The sequence below is a fragment of the Chlorocebus sabaeus genome, chromosome 21 (assembly GCF_047675955.1).
Source record: "Chlorocebus sabaeus isolate Y175 chromosome 21, mChlSab1.0.hap1, whole genome shotgun sequence".
NCBI classification, from domain to species: domain Eukaryota; kingdom Metazoa; phylum Chordata; class Mammalia; order Primates; family Cercopithecidae; genus Chlorocebus; species Chlorocebus sabaeus.
The window spans coordinates 34,659,832-34,674,172 of NC_132924.1; the positions used below are offsets into that span (position 1 = coordinate 34,659,832).

At 54.3% G+C, this 14,341-nt stretch overlaps 1 protein-coding gene across 1 annotated transcript; it reads left to right on the top strand.

The window, feature by feature from the left end:
• The first annotated feature begins 1,174 nt into the window (after positions 1 to 1,174).
• HOXA10 (homeobox A10) lies at positions 1,175 to 10,145 on the top strand. The gene is made up of 2 exons (XM_007981819.3): positions 1,175 to 7,401; positions 8,577 to 10,145. The coding sequence occupies exons 1-2, from the start codon at positions 6,444 to 6,446 to the stop codon at positions 8,849 to 8,851; spliced, it is 1,233 nt and encodes a 410-aa protein (XP_007980010.1). The 5' UTR covers positions 1,175 to 6,443; the 3' UTR covers positions 8,852 to 10,145.
• The last annotated feature ends 4,196 nt before the right edge of the window (positions 10,146 to 14,341 follow it).

Here is a 14,341-nt window from a genome sequence, read left to right on the forward strand (position 1 = left end):
AATGGGACCGTCCAGGGGCCCGTGGAGGCTTCATCAAGCCCGGTCTGGGTTCCAAGGCAGAGCAGACTCCCAGGAGCCTCTAAGGGTGCTTTCTCCCCAGCTCCCAGCTGAGGCTGCTTTTTCCCTTTGGGAAAAAAGAAAAAAAAAAAAAAAAAAGGATGCCGGTTTCCTCTTTGTTTGCTGCCTTTGAACTTCTGCCTTAAAATTGGACATCACCCATAACCTTGAGGAGAAGGGCTGAAAGGACAGAGCCCTTTGTTGCCCACCCCACCCTCTCTTCAGCCACCCAGGCAGGGCCAGAGCAGCAGATAGGGTCGCATTTGGAGAGAGGCCCCAGACCCCACTCTGTTTATTTGTTTGTGTGTTTGTCTAACTGGCGCGACTGGGGAAATCGAGCTAAAGGGGAGTGGGACAGACCCCGAGATGAATGTCTAGGTTGATAGGCAGACACGCAGAGACGAACAAGGGCCCTCCCTGGGGGGCAGGGAGGGGGCGGGCTGGGAAGCCTGGGTTTAGGGAAAGACTTCCTTTGGGATGGTTAAAGATTAACCAAAGTCTCTCAAGTTGCTAGAGAGAGTCTAGTCAGGAGGACTGCTCGCGGGCGGGCGGCGGGCGGGCGAGGGTTTGATTTCTGAGCCCTATAAAAGCCCATCCTCCGATGGCTGTGACAATGTGGTCGTAAACCCGTCCGGGGCCGGCGAATTTGCATATTTGGAATGCGCCGCTATAAACCCGGCTGGGGTTTTGCAGCGATTTCTTAGATGTAAAAATGAGATCTCAATAGCAGCGGGCTGGGCACATCCTCTCCTCTCTCCCTCTCTGCCCGGAGCCGGTTTCCTTCTCTCGGCTCGGAGCTGGAGCTCCGGCCCAACCTAGGCGCGCAGCCGCCACGAGATGGCGCACTTCCGATCAATGTCAAAGCCGCCGGGGAGCCGGGAACCCCAGCGTGATTCTTGGCCTTTGTTCGTTTCTGATACTAAGAGCAGCACGGTACATTATTTCACTTGTCCCGCTCCCCTTCGTATCAGAAAAAGGGGGCTCACCCTCAAGAAGTGGTTAGTATTGTAATTTAAAGCAATGCGCATTCGCTAGGCCTCGCGAGCGTCGCTGCGCGGAGAAGCCAGCTGCCCCTTGGCAGTGATTTCGGAAATGTGTCAAGGTAAGAGGCCACAAGTTTAGCAATTTCAGTCTGGTGGGGCGCGAGTGGGAAGGTGGCCGATGTCTAAGCAGGGTTCTCGGGAACGTGGCTGGGTTTGTGGGGTGATGCGGTAGGGAGCCCCCACCCCATTGCTCCCGAGGGTTGGAAAGCAGGGGGAGGCCTAAGTGGAAAAGTTGAGGATTTTATTTCCTTGCGCTAGCATTTCACCCAAGGCGAATCGTTCGATTTTTGTAGAAATATTCAGAATAGAATGGGCTAGGGATGAGAGGTATCTAGGCGAAAGGGTTCCAGCTGTGCTGGGATAGGGGGCTGTGGGAGGGGAAAAAAAGAGAGACAGAGATGATCGGGGGTTGAGGAAAACAGAAAGTTTCCATTCTAAACAATGGGGTGGTAGAAGTCTGCGGCCGCTAAGGTGAGCACATTCCCAGGGGCAGACATCCTGGAGGTCACTGGTTTCCTACTAGGTGCATCTCTAGGTCTGCCCAGTAGCTTGGAGAAAACCTTTGTTCCGAAGAAGGCCAATTCGGAGAAGTCGCATGTGATTTTTGAGAGTGCCAGACCAGCCTCTGTGCTGCATACTTGGAGTACGCTGTTATAAACCCCGCGATTTTGCAGCAATTTCTTACTTGTGAAAATTAGATCTTTTGTAAAAGATATGCAAAAATGTATTGGTAAATACTAACACTTTTTTTAAAAAGCTGGGGCCAAGGATAAATTTTGATGGAGCAATCACTCCATCGGGGTTGTCATCAAACACATTTTAAATGATAAAAATTCACGTACATTTTGGAGGGCCGATTCAAATTCCCTCTTTCTCCTATATTTATTTTTTAATACTATTTTTCCATTAGTTTCCCACATCTTTTTCTTTTCCCAAATATACAGTGCATGGTGAATGGGGGGAATCCCAGAGAAAGTAGGCACTCCCTGTTGTGTAAATTTTGCCTATCATAGTTAGTCTTTGCTGAAAGCTGGCTCCCAAACTATGCCGGAGCAAAGCAACAAGGCAAGAAATGAGCGCTCACCCAGTGAGCTGCTCTCTGCAGCGGGAGCCCGCCCTACAATGCCCGAGCTGCCTCCAGTTCTAAGGCAAGAGGCGGTTTGTTATGAACAAAACTAAGAATATTGCAATTCAAAGGGTGTGTGAAAAGGCCCCAACACTTCCCTAACAGGGTTGGGGCCATCTCAATGGTTGGATTTAGAAAAAGTTTAAAAGTTGTTGTTTAGTAATAGATTGCACCTGATAGATTCAAAACAGACGCGTCAAATATCCCTGAAAATGTTGACATTCTTAAAGATGAATCAGAAAAGAACGTCATTGCTTGTGGAAAAATTTTCTAACTATGCATAAATGCATAGATCTGAGAAGCTCTGATTTTTAAAATTTTTTTCTGCTAAAGCCAGATATGTAAAAGCAGACTTTATTTTTCTTCTGTGGGGTTGCAGCCCAACTCCGCCGCTGGATAATTCAGAGCCTTGAAAGCATTGAGAGTGCCCTCCAGACACAAATTGTTTACCAGCAGTTTCGATCTCAGGACCTGGTATTTTTTCTTTAGGAACTTGTTTTTCATAATAGTTTATTTCTCATTGCTTACAAGGGCCTACTCAGAAGGAGTACCTAGTGAACTGCAGCCTAATCCTTGCCGAAGGCCTTAATCCATGGGCCTGGTGTTTATTTTGGCCCCATAGGGCTGGCGGGCTATTACCCAGGTAGAAATGGGCAGTATTTCCTCCTAAATTAAACATGGGCTCTGGAGGTGACTGTGTAACCGCTGCATAAGGCCTGGTTGAGGCAAGCAGGCAATGAAGATTTAGGTCAAAGGTACCCTGAGGGAGAGGGAGAAATTTAGTAGCTGGGAAGAATGGCAAAAAAGAAAGAAGGCAAACGAACACGAGGGAGGAAAAGTGGTTGGAAGCCAACCCACACTACAATTGAATCGCTTTCTTAATCTCTTGGGGTAGCGAATCTCAGGAAAGCCTAAGCGCTCAATAACTGGCATATTTTATTGAGAAACCTAACACTTCAGTGTTAAAGTCTAGAGAGCGTGGGAGCCTTGGGGATCGGTCAGGGATGCTGGGGGCTAGGAGACCAACCGAGAGGGCCAGGGAGGCGTTTAACTTGAGCTTCTGCTGCGTTGGTATCCTCTCATTTGAACCAGCAGCAGCAGGCCCGCCTGCAGCCAGCCGGCTCAGGGACAGTGTCTCGCTATGTTTCCCGCTCAGCAAGCCCTGGTGGGAGTTGGAAGGCAGTCCTGGGCCAGAGAAGGGCTGCCATACACGAGCTTACATACTCTTTTTAAAAGCAAGAAAGAGCTCAAGCCCAACATCCCGTTTGGTTTATTACAAGGGGGAAAAGTCATGCTAAAGAAACACATCTGGCTCACCACAAAGGTCACTGAAGACCCAAGTGCCAATGCCACGGCCTGCGAGGCCCATAGCAGGCCTTCCACCTCCTCTACTCTTCGGCTGAGGCAGCCTTTTGTAGCAGATGCAGTACAAACTGACTTTTGTAACCTTGGTTGGCACGTGCAGGTCCCTGGATTCTATCCAGCCTAGAAGCCCATTTGGCTGCCCTACAGGGCCCTGACCTGAGCTGTCTGCCGCAGGGCACCCAGCTTGTCTTACCAGCCAAATTGGCAGGGCCCCCAAGTCCCAGGAGACTGGGGGACTCTGGAGGACCTAAGGAAAAGACTGAGGGGTGTGTGAACTCCTTTGAAATGATGGGTCAAATTGTGGGAATATACTGATATGCATTTTTCACAGAATGAGTCAAAACTTACTTAGATTTTCCAGAAGGGTCCTGACTCCCTAAAAGATTAGGAAAGATAAGTTAAGATCATTGTCTTTTACTTTATTTGTATAGCCTCCACTATCTCAAACATATACTGGACCTTCCCAGATGTTGGCCTGGGAAGCTGCTTTCTGCATTTAGCCTGGAGAGGCATGACTCTAGGCCCAAGTCCTGGCCCACTGACCTGCTATGGCTCATTATCCAAGAGGAAACCTCGATGCTCTTGCGACCCACTTCCCAAATGACACAGCTTTTTCTGAGAGGCATGGGCAGTGCTGAAGAGCAAAGCTTCCTTCCTAGGCAGTCCCCAGCTCTGTGGCATTTCCAGGTGGCATTGCTAAGGGCAACAGTCCCAGCCAGTTCCACCCATCTGGTGAGCAGGGTAAAGACCAGGCAGATCCAGAAAGCTAAAGATAGGGCCATTGACTGCGGTGCTCTGAAGCTTTTCTGCATTCAGGTTCGTCTGCCTCATGGGCCTAGCAGGTAGAGAATTTGCCTTGGCCTTGGGCGCAGGAGCATGCGAAGAGCGAAGGAGAGTTAATCTCTCGGTCTTGATTCTTCTAAGCCGCTGCTGCAGCTTCAAGACCCTGTCAGGCTGGAGAGAACTGGCTTTCTTATGCTCTCTCCCCTCCTGTTTCTCTCTCTCTTTTCTCTCCCTCTGTCCGTCTCTCCTTCTATCTCTCTCTTTTTCTCTCCATCCTCCTCGGCACCCTGATGCTCAGTCCTCAAGGCCCGGTCACCGTGGGGCGCCGAGGTTGAAGTGGCCGGAGCTCCGCGCTAGCGATGGCGCGGCCTTCTGGGCCCGGAGCTCGGAGCAGCCACGGCCCGCCGCGACCACAGCTGCTTGAATCTCAGAAGCCAGACCTGGGGCTCTACCTAGCCAGCTCTCTCGTGCGCTTTCAGGGTCCTCTCAGGCTCCTCTTCTACCTTGGGCTGGATTCACATTGGGAGGAAGGAGACAAAGTGCCGCGTATGACCTGGACGCAACAGTCTTTCCCAGCTGAAGGCAGCGGCCTGAGCGGTCTGTTTCCTGGGATGCCGACGTTCAGCAATGCCACCTCCGAGTGGAGCCGGAGGGGCGGGCGGCCTGGAGTATCCTGGAGACCTGTAGCCCACAGGCCAGGGGCAAGGCAGTGACCTCCCGGGCTCCACTGGATCTGCCCGGAAAAGGTTGCATTTCCTGAGACTAGCATGAGGCTCACACTTGGGGGCTAGCACCCCAGGCCGGCTATTTCCAGTTGGCTAAAACAGAGCCCCTGAGTCTGCTGAGCAAAGGGCCTGGCCTCCACATGCTCTTATAACAGGGCCATGAGCCTAGCCCGGCCTTGCAGGGAAAGGATTTCCTCACCGGGGCCTCGTTAAAATGAACACACTGCAGGAGCAAGGACTGCCCTAGCTGAGGATATGGGAGGGAGGGGAAGAGGGGAGGGGACAGAGAGGCAAGAGTGTAGTGACACTGGTTCTTGTTGTAGCCTCCAGGAGCATATGAGTGCCAAAGCTAACAGGAGAGCAGGAACATAAGGCAGCAGAGGTGTACACCGGGCACACCCCTCGAAGTCTCTCACTTTGGTCCAGCCAAGGACCCCAGGGCCAGCATTTTACTTCCCTGAAATGACCGTGGGCTTAGAGTCTTCCCTACGTGATGAGGGGATGCATGGACCTGGCTCTGGCCTTGGGAGTGGGAGTGGGGCCGTCTTTCCGTCAAGGTTGGCAGCAGCTTCCCACCCCCAGTCCTGCCAGCCCACCAAAGTCCGCTGATAGGAGCTGTAGAGAAGGCAAGCCAGATGAGCACACCACCACAGAAGAAGATCCTAACTGGATCAAGGGACTGGGGGAGAAAAGTGTTGGGGGTTAGGGGCTAGGGAACAACCATTGCATTTTGAGGAGAAATCTGTGGGAAAGTCGGCTTCCAGTTCACTCTGGGCTCCTGACACTCTGAGGATTTTGACAGCCATAGGGCCAGGTCATTTTGAGGATGCAGAATTCAGACAAGGGGCCAGCTCCTGATCCAGAGCTGAATGGGAAGCGCGTGAGTCCCCGACATGGCCAGTGGTCAGAGTACACCGGGGACTAGTGGCAGTTTCTGCGACAGGGATGGTGAGCACCCAAGGCAGACTGGGCGCGCGCCATAAACACCCCACTCGTTAACTGTGCGGGGCCCAAGGGCGCTTCAAACGAACCCCGGTATGGGGCTCACGTCCGGGTAGGGGCGGGGCGAGCCCAGTGGCCAGGCCCCCCACCAGCCACGTTGCGGCAGCCCCCACAGCTCCTGGCCTTCGGGCCAAGGTGCCGGGCGTGCATCTCCTGGCCCATCAATACAGATTACATATTTATATCAATCGCGGGCTTCGAGGGCGCCCTCGGAGAGCGGCCCCGCGCCTACGAAACCAAACTGGGAGTGGTCGCGCGGAAACTCTGGCTCGGGATTGGCTGCGGGCGCCCGCCGCGGTGCGGGGGGATTGCTAATCGTATTCAGCATGTTTTGCACAAGAAATGTCAGCCAGAAAGGGCTATCTGCTCCCTTCGCCAAATTATCCCACAACAATGTCATGCTCGGAGAGCCCCGCCGCGAACTCTTTTTTGGTCGACTCGCTCATCAACTCTAGCAGAGGCGAGGCGGGCGGCGGTGGTGGCGGCGCGGGGGGCGGCGGCAGTGGTGGTTACTACGCCCACGGCGGGGTCTACCTGCCGCCGGCCGCCGACCTGCCCTACGGGCTGCAGAGCTGCGGGCTCTTCCCCGCGCTGGGCGGCAAGCGCAATGAGGCTGCGTCGCCAGGCGGCGGTGGCGGTGGCGGGGGTCTAGGTTCCGGGGTGCACGGCTACGGGCCCGCGCCCATAGACCTGTGGCTAGACGCGCCCCGGTCTTGCCGGATGGAGCCGCCTGAGGGGCCGCCACCGCCGCCCCAGCAGCAGCCGCCGCCCCCGCCGCAACCACCCCAGCCCCCGCCTCAGGCCACCTCGTGCTCTTTCGCGCAGAACATCAAAGAAGAGAACTCCTACTGCCTCTACGACTCGGCGGACAAATGCCCCAAAAGCTCGGCCACCGCTGCCGAACTGGCTCCTTTCCCGCGGGGCCCGCCGCCCGACGGCTGTGCCCTGGGCGCCTCCAGCGGGGTGCCAGTGCCTGGCTACTTCCGCCTTTCTCAGGCCTACGGCACGGCCAAGGGCTATGGCAGCGGCGGCGGCGGCGCGCAGCAACTCGGGGCCGGCCCGTTCCCCGCGCAGCCCCCGGGGCGAGGCTTCGATCCGCCGCCGGCGCTGGCCTCTGGCTCGGCCGATGCGGCCCGGAAGGAGCGAGCCCTCGATTCGCCGCCGCCCCCCACGCTGGCTTGCGGCAGCGGCGGGGGCTCGCAGGGCGACGAGGAGGCGCACGCGTCGTCCTCGGCCGCGGAGGAGCTCTCCCCGGCCCCTTCCGAGAGCAGCAAAGCCTCGCCGGAGAAGGACTCCCTGGGTAAGCAGGGCTGCAGAGGGCTGCAGTCAGGCGGGCAGAGAGGCAGACGCAAGGAGGAGAAGGATCAGAGAACTAGGAGCCCGCGCAGCAGCCGGCCGGCCTTGGCCCAAGCTGCAGGCAGGCTGACCTTGTGAACTTGCTTTTTAATATTTGGGCGTGGGGACGCAGTAAAATTCATGTCCGGCTTAGCGCCCCACAGCAAGACGTCCTCGGCGCTGGCCTCAGCTTCCCCTGACTGGGGCGAGGACACCAGCGAGCAGGCCCCCTCCTGTGCGCTCTTCCCTGTGGCCGGGAGCACCCAGAGCCCTGGTCCCTGCCCAGCCTTCGCGGCGCGGCCCACGCGGGGGGAGGGGGAGGGAGGGAAAGTAGCTCGGCCGCAGATAGCGCGGATGTTTGTAAGGCATCCAAAATAAGCAGCCGCCAGCGCCAATAAATAAGCCCATTAACCGGCGAAGTTCGAGTTTACGATCCCCCATGCTTTTTTCAAAGTTGCTGAGGGGCGGGAATCTTCGTTGCGGGAAGAAGAAAAGGCAAATCCAGCCTGGAAGCTGGGGGCCCTGAGCTGAGAGCCAGAGAAGGGACATTTCGCTTCACCTGGACCTCGGAATCGCCCAGCTATCTACCCCTGGCTCCTGGAGAAACTTGAGGGAGGGCCCTGGACCCCAGAATAGGTTTCTCCTCCTCTTCCCCATTGGACCAATGATGCCCTTCTTTCTCCCCTTATCGAGTCTTGGGCAATCAGGGCCCTGGGGTGAGACAGCCAAGCTGCCTGGCCCTCCTTCCAAGTAAGCACCCCGCGCTCCTAGCCTGGGGGCTACAGGAAATATTTGTCTGCCATATGGCAAGAAGCAAAGAAAAGCGTTAAGTTCAAGATGTACAATCTGCCCTCCCAGGCCTTTCCTTCTGCAAGCATCTACAGCTTAATGCTAAAACAGGTGTTTGGGAAAGTGGGAGAAATGTAAATTGGAAGGATCATGTAGATTGAAGGCCCACTCGATTTTTGTCACGACTTTTGGAGGAACTGCTTGCTCTCAGCAAGCCAAAAACGGGGGCACGACTCTCTTCTCTGTGACTTGGGACATCTCTCTTATGGGAGAAACGGAGGCAATTCACTCCCGCGGGCAGCCCGTGTAGCCTCGACTTAATCATCCCCTCTTTATTCTTTTACATGCCAGGCAATTCCAAAGGTGAAAACGCAGCCAACTGGCTCACGGCAAAGAGTGGTCGGAAGAAGCGCTGCCCCTACACGAAGCACCAGACACTGGAGCTGGAGAAGGAGTTTCTGTTCAACATGTACCTTACTCGTGAGCGGCGCCTAGAGATTAGCCGCAGCGTCCACCTCACGGACAGACAAGTGAAAATCTGGTTTCAGAACCGCAGGATGAAACTGAAGAAAATGAATCGAGAAAACCGGATTCGGGAGCTCACAGCCAATTTTAATTTTTCCTGATGAATCTCCAGGCGACGCGGTTTTTTCACTTCCTGAGCGCTGGTCCCTTCCCTCTGTCTTCAGCCTCTGCCCAGGAACTCGCACCTGTGCTGGAGCCCTGTTCTTCCCTCCCACGCTCGTCATCTCCTGGGCCGTTACATCTGTGCAGGGCTGGTTTGTTCTGACTTTTTGTTTCTTTGTGTTTGCTTGGTGCTGGTTTATTTGTTGTTTTCTGGGGGAAAAAGCCATATCGTGCTAAAATTCTATAGAGATAGATATTGTCCTAAGTGTCAAGTCGTGACTGGGCTGGGTTTGCTGTCTTGGGGTCCTACTGCTTGAAATGGCCCCTGTGTTCGGCCGAGCTGGTTTCCTGCCCAGCCTGGGGCAAACCTAGCCGGAAGGCCGAGGTCCCATTGTTGGCGCTGAGGTGTCTGGCCTGAGGTCAATGGTGCAAGGAGCCGCCACCGGGCATGTCTGCCTGGAGTGCTGTGCTGTGTTTAATCAGGGGATACAGGCCCCTGGGTTTCTTTTTTCTTTCTTCCTTTCTTCCTTGGCCAAGAGAAGGGCTTACAGGCATGGACATGCAGGTTGGCAAACGGGCTTGACTTTGGCTGATTTAAAAAGTAAGAAAGAAAGTAAAAAAGAGTAATTTTTCCTTCCTCTGTAAGATATCTCAGCTTTCAAAAGAAAAAAAAAATTACCAACAGAAGGGGACTGCTTTTCCAGTTTCTGTAAGGTCTTACATTGCTTGACTAAAATGTTTCATTTACCTCTAAATTTCCATATCCTTCTAGCTGTAGATAAATAATGTAGTTTTGTTTATACATTTGGAATTAGTGGATTTTTTTGTCATTAAAATTGTTACCACTGGTAACATGCGACAAGCACACCACAATTCTCCCTATCTTGTGAAGCTGTTTTTTAAAAATCGCCTTGAACAAGAAGTTTTTTTTATTTTTATTTTTGCTTTCTGAAATTCACAGAAGCCTAGGAGGACTGGGGTAAGCTGAATAAACTAGAGAAGGGAGACATTGTTTGGATTTCCTTTATACTGTGAAGTTACTTGCATAAAAGGGTCAAACCTGTAGATGCAGAAGAAGAAAAAAAAACTATAAATACAAATCTGTATAAATGTCTATTATTATGAAGAATTGCCAATCTTGTTTTAAGCAAATGCATTCTATCGTTATTATAAATGTTAGTTCTAGCTCTATTTACTTCTAACCTTAAATCAGAATAAATTAATATTGTATTGCTGCTGTGCGTGGAAAAAGACGATGTTTATGTTCTAATAGAATAAAAGCTGTGGAATGAAGCTTTTTAATTTTACCTCTTTTTTGACTTCTTATCTTCACCTTCCACTTTATCCCGTTCACCACTTTTACAACAGGAGGACTAACCCGAGCCCCCTGCAATTACTTTAGGCATCTATTTAAATATTACCTAGACGGTCGTAATTTGTCTGGGCCCTATAGCCCTGGTGCCGTAAGGTTTGTCGGCTTTTGTTCAGTTTTATGGCTTGCTAGTATATCTGGATTGTGGCTGTCTTGGACCAGTGATTTCAGTTGAGAGGGGAGCTGCATAGACAGAGGAAGCCAAACAGGATTTCTTTCGGGAGCCCCAGGGAGGCTTGCAGAGGCCGGTTATTTTGCGGGTGTTTGAGTCTCAGATGACCCTCAATCTGAATCGGGGAGCAGGCCTGGCCCACAGCGCATCCCTAGCCGCTGGAGGTAGTCGTTAGGTGGACCCGGGCTGGGCGGCATGGGGGCCGCCCCCTCCCCCAGTACGGCCTCCCCCACCTGGCGGCCCTCCGTAGGGCCACGCGTTTCCTGCTGGCCAGAGTTGTGTGTGTGGGGGGGGGGGGGGGGGAGCGCTAGGGGGAGGGGGCGCGAGAGCGCGCGCCCCGGCGGGAGGGCAGCTAGGAGGCAGAGGCGGGAGAGCGAGCGGCGGGAGGCCGGGGCCAGACAGGGAGCCGGGCTCTGTACTGTCCCTGGCGCTTTCGAGCCTTACACGGCTACCGCCGCTTGGCGCCGGCTCGCTGGGCTGCAAGATTTGGGAAAGCAGCGTGCACACTGCTCCTCGGAGCTACTCTCGTCTCGCCTGCTCCCCGCCTTTATTCCTCTCTTCCTGCCTTTCCTCGCTCTCTTTTCCTCCCTCTCCCTCCACGGCATACCTTACTGGGGCCTGTGGCTTCCCCTTCAGTGACACATTTGCGGCTGCCTGGGGCATTCCGTTGCAGCGGCGGGCGCAGGTTGCCTAGGGGCTGCGCTGGGCCAGGCGCGATCGCAGGGTTCTCTCCTGGCGGCGGCGGCGGCGGCAGCGGCGGCGGCGGAGGCGGCATCGGCGGCGGGCGAGGCAGCCCTGCGCGGGCAGCACCAGAACTGGTCGGTGATTTAGGTAGTTTCCTGTTGTTGGGATCCACCTTTCTCTCGACAGCACGACACTGCCTTCATTACTTCAGTTGAAATCGTCTCCAGGTACTCTGCGCGCCGGGGTCGGGCCGGGCGGGACATCACGGCCCTGGTCGTGCCAGGCCTGCGGTGGCATCCTCGGCTTTCCCTGCGCAGGAGCCTTGTGTCTTTCTCCGTAGCGCTCTGCCAGCCGGCCGGCTTTCCCCTTCCACCACACACCTCCACCTGGCCCACAGCAGGTAGGGTCAGGTTGGCTGCTCCTTCGCGGACGCCGGGGGCGTGGTAGGAATTCAGGGCCTTGGGCCATTCAAGGTCAGGGGCGCACGCTTCCATCCTGAGCCTCCCCCACTAGAGGCCTGCGCCTGCCCAGGGACCTCCTGCCAGTCTCTTGTAAGGCTGGAACACACACACACGCGCGCGTGCACGCACACACACACACACACACACCAGTCCCGGGTGTGAGCTCAGGAAAGAATCTTCTTCCAGTGGAGACTCAGGCTGGACTAGGAAGATAGGGCAGGCAGAGGTTGGGATCCTGGCCTTGTCACTTACCCTTCTCTCTGTAAGCCCGGCCTCTGCTAGGAGTCGCTTCTTTCTCTTTTCTTCCTTCTTTTCCCTCTCTTCCCTTCCTCTTTTATCCCTTCTTTCTTTTTTCTTCTTTCCTTTGCTCCTTCCTGCTTTCTTTTCTTCCGTTTGTCTTTTTTTCATCTTCCATCTCTGCCAGATTCTATCTCACCTCCTTATCTCCTTCCCAAAGCATCCTTGGGGAGAGGCTCAGGGCTGGCTTCAGGAGAGCCTAGGGAGTCTCACTTTCCTCTGTGTCTCAAGTAGAGGTTGGGAAGTCTGCTGAGGAAGGGCCCGCGTGGGGCGGCTGCCGAGGGCGGTGGGTTTGGGCCTGGTGTGTTACTGTGCAGACAAGGCCTCGGTTATGATCACGACCGGATGGCGGCGGCCTTGCGTTTCGTCTCCGCCTGTCGCTAAAGGCTGACTAGGAGATCTGATTAGGGGGCATTCGCTGCAGCTTTGCGTGCCCATATCGAGGGCAGGGAGGCCTTCGCTAGCCTCACTGGGAACTGGAGCTGAGGCCCAACCAGCCTCGCTGGAGCCTGGCCATTCTCTGGGAAGCTCTTAGCCGGCTCTTCCCCGCCTGCCGGTCACAGCTTGGGGTTTGACCGCATTGAGGGAGACTGGCTAGGGCAAAGCTTGACTGCTCGCTTGCTAGTGGCTTCTATTAGGTACAAAATATGTTCCATACGGCACCTTTTTGCCTCTGGGTACTGGAGAAGGGGACCCTTACCAGAGCCAGTATGTTTCAAATGGGCAAAAAGAATCCCAAATTCCAGAGCCATTGATATAAACTTGGGTCATCGTTCCAATTTGTAGTCTACAGATGGGAGCCAGTCTGACCATTTTCACTCCAGAAAACAGAAAACAAACTATCTCTCCCTACCCCCAACACACACAGTTACAGATTCGTGCCCACAGAGCTGTTTCCCTTCCCTGCCTGGACTGGAGGCCCAGGAACTGTTCCGTTGCACAGCCACCGGTCTGCTGTCTGAAAGGACCACATACCCCATTCCCTTCAACTCCTCCGTGCCATTTTCTGGACCAGGGTATTTATTAATTTCAGAGATCACAGTTTTAGAAATCTCAGTCGAGAAGGGGCGGTTTTAAATTATAGTCATTTACTATTTCTTTATGATACGCAATCTCTTTCGCTTCCAAAATAAAAGCAGACAAAAAAGTCTGAATATTCTGGCTCCAAACCTTTGGGCTGAAGTGAGACAATATTTGGTTTTCTGATTTTTCTCCTCTTTCTAGGCACCAGTAACATCTGCTTAACACTCAAGGCCTGCTAATTGTTCAGCAATTCTCTTATTTGGGGGCTAAGGCTGTTTAAAGGAACAGCTTTTGTACTTTAAAAATACTAAAATAATCAGTGTCTTCTCTGGTATAAAAAGTGAAAAAGGCAGCCAGACATGCCCAGCCCATTTGCAGACACTTAAAATTAGGAGCCAGGGTTTCCTCCAGGGTTAATTTTTTAAATGAAAATCTCAGAGGCCTGGCGGACCGCAAAGTGTTTAGGACAGGGTGGACTGTGGTGGGGGTGGGCATGACCTAGAGGAATTTATAGGGCAAGGAAAATATTAGGGGGAGGGAGATGAGGCGGACAAGAGAGGGCCATGTCGGAGTTCATTGTGTCGGCCGCTTCCCTCTTCCAGGCGTGGGTGCAGGAAGGGGCACTCTGTCGGTATCCGCCCGGCTTGACAACCTCACTGGTATATGAGAGTCCCAGCCGGAAGTGTGTCAGGGTGTTTGGGGGGGGGGATTACTGGAACTGCTGGTGAGGATGAAGGCAAAAAAGAGAGGGAGGGAAGCGCCCGAGTCCGCCAGCCTCGCTGCCAGGGAAGTGGGCTAATGAAAAACACACTGTTGCAGGCACAGTATCCACACGTGAATTTGATTACCCCTTTTCTAGGAGTCGCCGCTTTCTGTTAGGAATTGGGGGTGGGGGGGAGTTTCCTTCCAATTAACAGAGTGCCTGTGACCTTTTAATTTACCTGCAATGGGTGAGAAATAAACTTCCCCAATGTGGCCAGGCCCAGGAATGGGACTGGAGTCGATGCCCTTGTGCCCCTCGCCGTTCTAATTTCCAGCCCTGGCCTTGAGCTGTGGTTGCCTCTCTTTGGGCCTTGTACCTCTCTGCCGAGTCGCCGGGTCCGTAGGTAACCAAGGCGAGGCCCGGAGTAGTAGCTGGAAAGGGGGGAAGGAGCCCTGAAAGGCTCACACAGCCCTGGGACAGGCCACATCGGTGCGGGCCTCCCAGCCGCCGGAGCCGCGGGGTCTCAGGCGAGGCTGCCTTTCCCCAAGCCGAACTCTCCTTCCGTTGATGCCACTTGGAGTTTTTTCCCCAGTTGGGGTTCAGGGAGCTCAACTAGGCTTGCAGCACTCAGGGTTAGAGCCTCTGAGGCTGGAACACAGGGCTGGGTCGCCAGCCGCCTGCGCCTAGGAATCCTGATTTCCAGCTCAATGAGAAGGGCGAGCTGGGCGCGCGTTTGCGTGGGGTCGACGGCCGGGGGCCGAGCGCCCCACACAACCA